Below are 12,551 nucleotides of genomic sequence, written 5' to 3' on the forward strand. Positions count from 1 at the left end.
CAGTTATAAATATTCCAAAATTCAATACATAAAATATATAGTATATTATTGTTTAAGCTGTGTGAACTTTGACTAAACACGAGAAATTAGTATTAAATTAATTGTTGCAGAGGCTACAACATCTATGTATATAGATAGCCTTTAGTTGTTGCGTGGAAAAGCCACCTTGGACTACATTTACATACAAATACACACATTAATCAAGTATCCAAGTAATACTCGATACATATCACATTGGTTTACTAAAAAGTCAAACCCCCATGTTTCAAGAAACCGATGGGCATATCACTTGAGCGTTGAATCCATCATTTTGGTCTTTAATTGTCAGTCCGTTACGCTTGGTCTACTTGTAGTTTCATCTGGCAATGAGCAACTGCTCCCTTACAAGGTTGCTTTTGCACAAGACTAGCAGAACCTTTAATGCCACTGCCAAAGCTTGGGATCAACAATATTTATCAAAGTGGAAAGCCACATTGAGGAAGTTGGCAATTAATGTTCCCAATGATAGAGAATGCCTGCATATACAGGGTCCCCGTTAACATGCGTGCGGTGCAACCCAACGCCTACGCTCCCACTATCATCTCAATCGGTCCTTACCATCTTGGACAGGAAAGGTTACAAGCAATGGAAGAGCTGAAATGGAAATTCTTTCACCACCTCTTTCGTCCAAATCAGCCTAATGGGGTGGAACTAGACCCAGCGATGAAAGCCATGGAAGATTTGGAGCAGGATGCTCGTAGGTGCTACTGGGACAATGCCGAACAACATAGTAAGCATAGATTTGTTAGGATGATGCCGGTTAATGGCTGCTTCATGATGGAGCTCTTGAGAGAGTTGAAGCACAACTTTCAGTGTGATCCCTTTGTTAAAAGGTGGATGCTGCCTATTCTTCGTTGGGATTTGATCATGCTTGAAAACCAGCTTCCTCTTTTTGTTTTGCAGAAATTGTTTTAGTTGACCAAAGGATCAGAAGAAACAAGCACATGTTTGGAACAGCTCGCCCTTTGTTTTTTCAATCCTCTATTGCAGTCTCAGAGGGATGTGCGGGCCGGGAATGCACAAGGAATTCAGAACACGTTGCACTTTCTTGACCTTTTCAGGAAAAGTATCCTCCCATATCCTATAAACTTATCACGAGGACTTAAAACTAGCAAGACAAGCGATTCAAGCAATGCAGCAGACGAGGGGATTGACATGGTGTGGTCCATGACGGAGGTAATGGAAGCTGGTGTCGTGATTGAGAAAGCTGTTAATTGTCCTCCACTAGATGTAAGCTCCGAGGGGAGGTAGCTAAAAATCCCTCCTCTCTACATCAATGATCACAAGGATATCCTGTTTCGAACATGGTGGCCTATGAACAATGCCATCCCAAATGCAAACCTTATGTCACATCATATATATTTTTTTTCGATGGTTTGATTAAGTCAGCTGAAGATGTGGGACTTCTTCACCACATAGGGGTTCTTCGTCATTGTTTAGGTAGCAACAAAGAAGTGGCAAAACTTGTGAATGGACTGTGCAAGGAAATAGCAAGGGATGGTAGGGAGTCTTATTTATGCAAAGTGGTGGATGATATGAACACTTGTTGCAATGGCTCCTATGCTTGGTTTAGAGCGGGGTTGGTGCACCATTACTTCTGGGTGGTAGGCATCTCCACCCTTGGAGCTACTATAGTAGTTTATTTCTCACTAATCCAAAGAGGATTTGTATTTGTAGAGGATCAAAAAAATCTTAACAATCTCTTTCACTATGATTTAATTTGTTGTGTGATTTTGTCTCTGGATAATCTATTTTTCTCTAAAATATATAATGAGTATAAGAATAAGATTTATATGTATTCGATTTGATTTACGTTTTACTATTGCTAAGATGTGTCTCACATGTACAATGATTTTTTTACTTCTCTCTCCTTATCATATTATAATAAAAAAAAATTCACTTTGAGGTCCACCAATATGTTGATTTATTTTGTTCCATTAGTTTAATATGTTTATTGAAGAAAGTTTTTAAACTTGATAGGCGAGTTAAATCCATTGTTTGAGAAGCCATAGCCCATAGCTAATTAATCCTCTGCCCATTTTGTTGATTCGATTTCCTTAACTCACTTCTTTTCGACCTAAGGTATTATTACATTTTAATTTTTTCTAAAATGATAGAAAAAGTATTCTCTAATTTAACATTTTATTTAGATTAATTATTAAACTGCTTGCATTCAATAATCTCTTAACATCCAAATATGCCTATAACGTTTACTTTATTTCTAACTAAATCTTTAAAATAAAATAACATTTCACTTGAAATAAATAAAAAAATATATTTAAATATGAAATAATAAATATATTTTACATGAAATGAAAGTTGAAGTTGGTATTATTTAGGAGGAAGGTTAATCTGGTTTGTCAGGCGGAGATAATTTTAATATAGTACGTATGTTATACTTCAACTTTCTCTATCGATCACCTAATTCATCTTTGCATATGTTGTGACATATATAATTTTAATCAAAATCAACCAACTTTAACTGATTCCTTTAAATTAACAAAATATATGAATTATGAATAAATAAAACTTATTATTTTTTCCCTTTGATTAAACATTTTAATAATGCAGGTATCATATGCCAAATAATATTACCATGACCAACATCTAATCTAAATATCCATTGTAATTGGGGATGAAAAAAAGTGTTTTTATTTTTCGAGTTTAGGTTAATAATTTGGTCCAAAAAACAATAATTAACGATAGTAATATCCCAAACGAAAGCAAGGTGGGTTTTGTAATTTCAGAGGTCAAAACAAGTAAATAAAAATACGAAAAGGGACGTGTCTCCGATGCCTTCATATTAATCTGTAATACAGACAGATTTAAAGATAAAAAATTTGTCTGAAATCTCGTTTGTACCCTCGTATTAATTAAAACCGGACCGACTTTCCTGACCTTTCTTCCTTGTCTACACAGATCTATCTACACAATAATCTTCCTTTACACCAAATCTGCAACCAAACCCAGGAGCTGAATTATTGAATTCCCTCCCTTGAAAGCGATCATGGATCTAGCGCCGGAGGAGCTTCAGTTCTTGTCGTTGACAGATATCCTGAGGGAATCCGTTGCAATCCCTAAAAGATCCCCCAAAACCTTCTATCTTATAACCTTAGCTCTCATTTTCCCTCTCTCTTTTGCCATTTTAGCTCACTCGCTTTTCACCCATCCTATCTTAAATCAACTCGCTTCCGATCCGCTGGCAGACCCGTCCCAGACCCGCCACGAGTGGACTCTCCTCTTAACCTTCCAGTTCTGTTACCTAATTTTCCTCTTTGCCTTCTCTCTTTTATCAACGGCTGCAGTTGTATTTACGGTTGCATCTCTCTACACGTCGAAGCCAGTCTCTTTCACTTCAACGATCTCAGCCATACCCAAGGTTTTTAAGCGCCTTTTTATAACCTTCACATGGGTTTCTCTCTTGATGTTTGTTTACAATGCCTTGTTGATCGGTTTCCTGGTCTTGTTTGTCATTGCCGTTGATTCCCGGAATGCCTTTTTTTCCTTCTTCTCATTTATGGTGATCTTAGTGCTGTTTTTGGGCGTTCATGTTTACATCACAGCGCTTTGGCATTTGGCCAGTGTGGTGTCGGTGCTTGAGCCGATTTACGGCCTTGCAGCTATGAAGAAGAGCTACGAGTTGTTGAAAGGGAGGGCGAGGATGGCTTTCATTTTGGTTTTTGGATATTTGGCAATTTGCGGGTGATTGGGGGTATTTTCGGAAGTGTGGTGGTACATGGAGGAGATCGATATGGGGTTCTTTGGAGGATTGTGGTGGGGGGATTCTTGGTTGGAGTGTTGGTGATAGTGAATCTGGTGGGGTTGTTGGTGCAGAGTGTGTTCTACTATGTTTGTAAGAGTTATCATCATCAGGGAATCGACAAAACAGCTCTTCATGATCATCTTGGTGGGTATCTTGGGGAATATGTGCCTCTCAAGAGCAGCGTTCAAATGGAGAACTTGGATGCTTGATTGGACTAGGATAAATTTGTATTTTGTGAAACCATGATGTAGGGACAAAATGTATTTCAAATGGGTATGCCAGTTCCTAAAACTCTTCGTGAAGACTGTGATATTCACATTTTCTTCCTCCCCTAAAACTTTTTTTAATTTTTTTGCAATAAAAGTTGTAGCATGTAACTGTTGTTCCCTTCTATTATATGTTCTTTCAACTGTTTAGCAGTAGTAATTGGATGATGAAATTGTATATTGGTTTGCAAAACCTATGGTTGCTTAATGATCCTATTCCTATTGTGTTAATTATTGAGAAATGAGTTTTAGAGTTCATGCTTAGTGTTGGATTGCCTATCTTCATCTATTCTAGGAGACTGTTGGATTACATTGGCCATAATGAGTTCATCTCTAGTTTGTTTTTGCAAATGGGGAGGCAATGGATGATGATGCAGTGTAAAGCAGATAGGTATTTCGTGTATTAGCTTCCCAACAGCATAAAGGCATTTAGAATGGCATCCCTTTATATTACGATTTACAGCGTCCTTTTTGGTAATGGGATGGATTGGGCGTTCTCTAGTTTGGTTCAATCGTGAGTTGCTGTGGGTAGAGTCCATCTCCTGTTTGAGGAAATCCATTAAGTAAATGACCACAAGCTTTAAATTAAGTAGTAGTTGTGGTCCCCTAATTAGTAGTATGTCGTCAGCCATCTTTTTGAAAGGAGCACCTTCTTCATGAGCATAGCGTTTCTATTTATGTTATTTGATTTGAGGAATGTTTGAATGTTTCAGTTTGATAGGTCTTGTATGGCCATGTGATAAATTTTTGTACATTCTACCCCTTTTTCATCTTATTTCTATTTGTTGTGGATGGTTGTTAGCATTAAAATCCTGGGAAAACGATACTTAGGTAGGTTGAGCCTAAGAGAAAATGTGCATTGTTTCCCTTTGTCAAAAACAATTCACTTCTCCAACCCTGACTGCTCATCATCTCTTTATCTGTATCACCAATCTTTTATTCTTTTTTATTCCTTAATTTATGTTTTGTGGTTGCAAAATTGAGTGCGCAGAAATGCATGACGTCGACCAAGCAAAACTAGAAGCACCAACTTCCCACTCAGTTTTATACAACAAGCAGTCCAAAGTATAAAGCCAATTAAACGAGAATTCCATGATCCTATCGCAACTTAATTGTTTACTTGAACAAGTTTAAAATTATGTTGAGAACATACCAAATATTGCAATATGCTTCCTTTTAACTTTTTGCTCAGTAAAGAAGAATATATAAAATATAAAATTCGTTGAAAAGGTCTTAGAAACGGAAGCAGAAAATAAAAATAGAACCTAGTAATTACTAGCAAACGCAGAAAGCCTAAACTTGATTGTCAAACAAGTTTATTTCGCAGCAGAGCATAGGTAGTTTATCGTCGAGATACAGCCCTCACCCTTCTTTCTCCTCCTCCTTCTCAAATCTTACAATTTCTCTGCACATAAAAACAAGTTTATCGTCCACAATTATCACAATAATAACAATAAATGAGACTAACAAAAAATGCACTTCACTGACCGGAGCATCTGAGTGAGAAGGGCGGCTTCATCCAAGTGACCAGTTTCCCTTGCTTTCAATATGCGGAACATAAGCCCCAGTTTGATCTGGGTTCTGGCAGTTTGCTGAACAATGAATCTAGTTTCTCTCTTTAATTCCTCGCATTCGGCTTCAATTGCTGTAAATTTGTCTTTCACTTGTCTCTGTCTTTCCCTGATATCCTTCTGTTCCTCGCTTCTTTTCTCCATCTCTGTCTTCAACCTCTCCACTCTTCCCCGCAACTCCTTGGTTCCATGCTTCTTTCCCTGATCACGATATATAAAAACAGTAAGCATATAAAGTGATTAAACCCCACAAACGAAAAACAGTACAGTAATTACTATTACATGTTTAGCCCTGGATCTGGGTTTGAAACCTTTCCTACTTCGTACGGCAACCCGAAGACGACCAAGCGACAAGAAAGGGGCCATAGTTTCAGAGACCAAAGGTTTTTTTTTTTCTTCCTCCTCCTGTTGCTATCAATTATGATTTATTGGATACCATACTTGATATATTTATACAGGCTGCCGTTAGCTCTCGCGACTTCGCGCTAAAGCTAATTTGTATCGCTCGACGTGGGTGGATAAAGCACAACAGTCGCGCGGTCCTTAAGGTGAGCGCGCAGTTGATGAATCACAACAGTTATTATTCGGATTGGTAAAAGGTGTTATATTAAGAGTTAAATTATATTTTTTATTAAAAATAGTTAAATTAGTAAATTAAAAAATATATTATTAAAAATATTATTTATATATGTTAAAAATTTGTATAGTCAACAGAATAATTAGACAAAGACAGGTGATATGTTATTTGTCTTTTATGTTGATATACAATTACTAATTTTTAATAATAAAAATAGATTAAATTTTTAATAGAAAAATTAATTTAATTTTTCATTTAACGGATAAAAATTAATTTACTATTTTTTAAATAAAAATAACAAATTTAATTATTATTACGAGGAGACTCCGTATACTTATAATTTAATATAAAAATGGATTAAAGAAAAAGTTAAAAAAGGTTAAAGAGTCAATTTTAAAAAATTCAGAATTTCTTTATGTTAGATATTGAAGACTTCGATCGCGCGAAACTTGCGGTTTGGGGATATTGCGCGACATTGGACGATGGAAACACAAGAATTTGTCAAACCAACCTTGCCTGCTTTAATTATGTCATTATTCATTATTTATGACTTACCAAAATAATACTTCCAGAAAGAAATTCATTCTGGCAAAAAGAAAATAAATATTTTGATCAAATTTTATAAACGGTCCCTAAACCCTGCGTTTTTTTACTTTAGCCTCTCTAGTATAATCCAATCATATCTAATTTCTCTACTTTTTGAAAAATATGTTTTTAGTTTCGAGATTAATTTTCCTCTGTTAATTTAATTAATTAATTTTCTGCGACTTTTTTATTTTAAAACCTAATCTTTGATGAGGTGACATATATACTTTGACATTTTTCAATAAAAATTCGATAACTTTTTAAGAAATTAAAAGTATATATTTATCTAACTGTAAAAAAATTTCAAATTATTACAAAATTAAAAGAAAATTCGGCCTCAAGCCTAAAAATTTATATTACCAAAAATAGAGAGTACAAATGTTCAAATGTTAGTGGAGAGATTAAATTTATAAAAAAAAAATAAGGCAGGGACCTTCTAATGAATTTTAGCACTAACATTAATTAGATAAGTTTTCATGTGACTATTGTGAGAATACTTTTAAGTAGAAAATCGTGCAACAATTATATTTATGTAGCGCGACGATTCTATTGTTCACATCTCTCTTGCTATTTATTTATTTGGTTAAGAAAAGGTGACTATTGTGACAATACTTTAAGTAGAAAATCACGCGACAATTACATTCATGTAGTGCGACGATTTTATTATTCACATTTTTCTTGTTGTTTATTTATTTGGTTAAGAAAAAGGTAAAGCACTAAAAAAATTAAGAAATTGTGGAGAAAACAAAACACCCATTAAGAGGTGAAGTATCCCTTGTGAAGAACAATAAAATTTTGTTTGCGTTTTAAGCTTTCTTTAGCCATCCAGGCTATTCTTCTTCTGTGGAGGAACATACTTCATCATTTGCTAACAAGTCTCGAATCACCTTGGCTAGACAATATAGAGGATGTACCCTTCTTCAGCATGTCCATAGAAGTAGTGGAATCAGATATTTCACAATGAATGGTCTTTACTAAAGACCTTATAGCTCTGCATATTCAATGCTACTCTCCCAACATTAACTAAAGAAACCCCATACCTAGTTTCTATGCCAATCCCCAAGGACACTGCGCCTCTACTTGTTTAAGTGAGGCCGAGCTAATTCGCTTCGCCATTTCCAAATCCTCCAGCAAATTAGTCTCGCCTTGGTGCTGCAAATAGTCTTCATGTATTGCCGTGAAAACGGAACTGCTTCCCCCCAACAACCATGTCCATATTATTTTAGCTAGCAGCAAAGAAATCACGCGAAGCACATGTAATGTGTCCTCACATCTTTCTATTACCACCTCTTATAAATTCTATTCCTCAAATTCAGGGCGAAGCAAATAAATTTATTTAGAGGGACGAAATTATAGAAATATTTAAATGACAGAAAATCGGACCTGTTAAACTATAATAGAAACTCTAGAGAAACAGTATACATCAAGAAGACTGATTCATATATTTCACTCTTATTGTTTCTGTACAGCATATGTGCTTATATAACAAATACAAGTGAGTTTCTCAACCGACTAACTGCTTAACAGACTTACCAAAACTAACTGATACTGAACCAATCCTTAGTTAGTTACTCTAACATTATCCTGGTTTCCTCAACTCCTTTTGGTGAAAAAGAAACATCAGCGCTGGACAACACACAGAGAGCGCGACGAAAAGTTGCAAACTGCTTGGGAGTGATGGGTTTAGTCAGAACATCAGCCACCTGTTTATCAGAGGGAACAAAGTTGACCAGCAGGGTACCATCAAGTACCTTCCCACGAACAAAATGATGGTCAATCTCGACATGTTTTACACGAGCATGGTGAGTAGGATTTGCAGCCATTGACACGGTAGAGGTGTTGTCGCACTAGACAACTGGAGACTGGCAGGGAGGCATACCCAGCTCATCGAGCAACTGTTTAACCCACAGCAATTCAGCCACACAGTTAGCGAGACTACGGTATTCAGCCTCAGAGGAGGATCGAGAGACAACAGGTTGCTTTTTTGAGCACCATGTAATGGGATTCGACCCTAGATAGATAACATAGCCAGTGGTGGAACGCCGATCTTCCACCGAGGAAGCCCAATCAGCATCAGAATAGCCAACTAACTCAAACTGGCCTTTGGAGAGAAACAATCCATGGTCTAAAGTACCTAGAAGATATCGCAACACCCGTTTAACAGCCGTCCAATGAGCTTCACTAGGAGTGTTCATGTATTGACTAAGCTTATTAACACAGAATGATAAATCGAGACGAGTAATGCATACATATTGAAGCATGCCGACTATGCTTCGGTACAAGGGGCCATCAGCAAATGGCGGGCTGTCATCAGAGGCAACTAGCTTTGGAGTGCTGACCATAGGTGTTGGTGTAGTCGATGCGCCTGACATGCCAGTCTTGTGAAGTATGTCTGTAATGTATTTTTTCTGGCTTAAGAGCAACCCTTGTGATGTATGATGAACAGAAATACCCAAGAAAAAATGGAGTTGTCCCATGTCTTTTAGAGCAAATTGACGATGAAGTTGCTGCACCACAGTATCAATCTCATTAGTGGAACTTCCAGTGATAGTAATGTCATCGACATACGCCATAAGCAATAGAGAACTCTCTGTAGTAGCTCGAATGAAAAGTGAAGGATCAGCTTTTGAAGTTCGAAAACCAAGTTGAGCAACCAGATAGTGTTTGAGTGTCTGAAACCAAGCCCGAGGGGCTTGTCTCAAACCATACAAAGCTTTGTTAAGCTTACAGACTAGCTGCTGACCATTGGGATCGACCACCTCAAACCCTGGTGGTTGGCTCATGTAGACCTCCTCAGTCAACACACCATTGAGAAAAGCATTGTTTACATCAACCTGTCTTAAGGACCATCCTTTCATGACCGCAAGAGTGAGAACAGTGCGAATAGTTGCTGCTCGTACAACTGGACTGAAAGTGTCACGAAAATCAAGTCCAGCATGCTGAGAGAACCCTTTTGTGACTAAGCGAGCTTTATATCTATCCACCGTGCCATCGGCGTTCCTTTTCACCTTGAAGAGCCATTTACAGCCAATGGCTCGTCTATTTTCAGGTAGTGGACAGAGATTCCAAGTGCGATTGTGAATAAGAGCTTGTAGCTCATTATGAACAGCAGCTTTCCAAGGCTCAGTGCTCATGGCGGCATGGATATCAACGGGAACATCTTCAGACATATTAGTTGTTGTACTCAGGTATACCTTAGGTTTAAAAATCCCTGTTTTGCTTCTGGTGACCATAGCATGAGATTTATGAGGAAGACAAGTTGTTGAAGGGTTTTGATCGGGTAAGGGGTGTGAGGAGGATGGAGCAGGTAGGCTGGAATTAGGGGAAGAAAGGGAAGAGTTGACTGAAGTAGGGAGAACATGATCAGACGAGATAGGTTGAGGTGTAGGATGCAAGGGTGTGGCTAAGGGAGTGGTTGAAATAAGAGGTGGGGAACTAGTAGTGGAAGATTGAGCTGGCGACAAGACAAGAAGTCTAGAACTAGACTATGACTTAGTTATAGGTGGTACAGATTGGTTGGCAATGGATTGAAATGGAAAGACTGTTTCATGAAAGGTAATGTGACGAGAGACATATACACGCCCATTACTATCTTGACAAAGGTACCCTTTATGCATGGGAGAGTAACCTAAAAATGTGCATGGGGTTGACCTAAACTGTAATTTATGAATGTTGTAAGGGCGAAGTTTAGGGAAACACAGACACCCAAAGACACGTAGAAAGAAGTAATTTGGTGAAACTTTAAACAATTTTTCATATGGTGAGACTTGATTTAGAAGGGAGGAAGGTAACCTGTTTATCAAATACACAGCAGTGCTGAAAGCATCGCGCCAGTAGGATAATGGCATGGTTGCATGAGCCAGCATGGAGAGTCCAGTCTCGACAATCTGCCTGTGTTTGCGTTCAACTAAGCCATTTTGGGCAGATGTATATGGACAAGTGAAGCGATGGAAGATCCATTGTTGAGCCAAATAGGACTTCAATGCATGAAATTCACCGCCTCCATCTGATTACAACGCTTGAAGCCGACAACCAAGAGCATGTTCGGCTTGACGATGAAACTGTGGAAACACAGTGAGCACTTCCGATTTCTGTTTCAGAAAATACACCAAGTATATCGTGTATACGCATCTGTGAATGCAACATAGTAACGGAAACCATCAGAAGTGACAGGGGCTCGTCCCCAAACATCAGCAACTATCAGCTGCAGAGGTGCATTATGGGTAGTCAAAGACTGCTGAAAAGGAAGCTTGTGCTCTTTGCCCAGATGACAAGCAATACAATGAAATGAGTTTTTATGTTGGCACATAATTAAATTAACCTTGCACAAATAAATTATGAAAAGTTAGAAGAGTGAAGAGACTTGAATATGAAAAGTGAAAAAACTTGAATATGAATAGTGAAGAGACTTGAAGATGAAAAGTTAAGAGGCTTGAATATGAAAAGATACACACATGCATGAATAGTCACAACTCCTAGCATATAGTGATATAGATGAATAGTCACTTACAACTCCTATATAAAGAGTTGTATGTGATGAAGAATTATTAACTTTGTGTGCTTGAAATAAAAGATTATTTGAAAGAATTTTTTCATACAAAATTTATTTCTCTTCTCCATTATATTCTTTATCATTTTCTTTGTTTTATTTCTCAAAATATTAATCATTCAACTACAAATTGGTATCAGAGCCTTGTTCGATCGAAATAAACAATTCTATTCTTCTTTCTTCCGTCTTTGGTATCAGAGCCTTGTTCGATCGAAATGAACAATTCTATTCCTCTTTCTTCCGTTCCCCAATTAACCAAAGAAAATTATGGCAAATGGAGTATCCAAATGAAGGCTCTTCTTGGATCTCTAGAAGTTTGGGAGATTGTTGAAAAAGGTTATAATGAAGTTGAGGCTGAAGAGGAGGAATGATTAACACAAGTTCAAAAAGAGAGTCTAAGAAAATCAAGGAAGAAAAATCAGCAAGCCTTATTTTGGATATATCAAGGAGTTCAATCATATGAAGCGGCTTGGGAAAAAATAGCTTGTGCCACCACGACAAAACAAGCATGGGAATTTTTACAAAATTCATTCAAAGGAGATGAAAAGGTGAAAAGAGTTCGGTTGCAAACTCTTCGAGGAGAGTTTGAAAGATTGCAAAAAACAGAGTCAGAATCAGTTTCTGATTACTGTTCACGGGTTTTGTCCATAGTCAATCAATTAAAAAGAAATGGTGAAACTATGGATGATATTCGTGGTGTTGAGAAAATCCTCCGTTCTTTAGATTCCAGATTTGACTACATTGTGGTTGCTATTGAAGAATCAAAGGACTTGAGTACCATGACTATTGATGAACTCACAGGTTCGTTGCAAGCCCATGAAGAAAGATTAAACAAGAAGAAAAAGGAAGTAGATCTAGATCAAGCACTCCAGTCAAAGTTGTCTCTAAATGAGAATAAGGGAGATTTTAAAAATCAAAGAGGGAGAGATCGTGGTCGTGGAAGAGGAAGAAATTTTAGAGGAAGAGGCTCAAATGCTCGTGAAAGAGGTGAAGATGTAAGCATGGAGAATGGATGGAAAGAAGCCAACCAAAGTCAAAATTTTAGAGGATCACAAAGAGGACGTGGACGTGGAAATCAAAGAGGAAGAGGTCGTGGCTATTTTGAATGTTATAATTGTCGCAAACCTGGTCATTTGGCAAGTGAATGCTGGTACAAAAAAGAAGACAAAAATGAAGCTAATATAGTACAAAATAATCAAGA

The 12,551-nt window shown here is 37.3% G+C and overlaps 1 protein-coding gene and 2 pseudogenes across 1 annotated transcript; 2 read left to right on the plus strand and 1 right to left on the minus strand.

Moving 5' to 3' along the window:
* The first annotated feature begins 463 nt into the window (after positions 1 to 463).
* Positions 464 to 2,628, plus strand: LOC107938495 (UPF0481 protein At3g47200-like; annotated as a pseudogene).
* Positions 2,629 to 2,675: 47 nt separating this feature from the next.
* LOC107938522 (uncharacterized) lies at positions 2,676 to 4,193 on the plus strand (annotated as a pseudogene).
* Positions 4,194 to 5,167: 974 nt separating this feature from the next.
* Positions 5,168 to 6,218, minus strand: LOC107938523 (uncharacterized). The gene is made up of 3 exons (XM_016871701.2): positions 5,922 to 6,218; positions 5,557 to 5,840; positions 5,168 to 5,473 (listed from the first exon to the last, which is right to left on the minus strand). Exons 1-3 carry the CDS (start codon positions 6,003 to 6,005, stop codon positions 5,431 to 5,433), a joined length of 411 nt encoding a protein of 136 aa, XP_016727190.1. The 5' UTR covers positions 6,006 to 6,218; the 3' UTR covers positions 5,168 to 5,430.
* Between the last annotated feature and the right edge of the window lie 6,333 nt (positions 6,219 to 12,551).

Source organism: Gossypium hirsutum, chromosome A03 (assembly GCF_007990345.1).
Source record: "Gossypium hirsutum isolate 1008001.06 chromosome A03, Gossypium_hirsutum_v2.1, whole genome shotgun sequence".
NCBI lineage: Eukaryota > Viridiplantae > Streptophyta > Magnoliopsida > Malvales > Malvaceae > Gossypium > Gossypium hirsutum.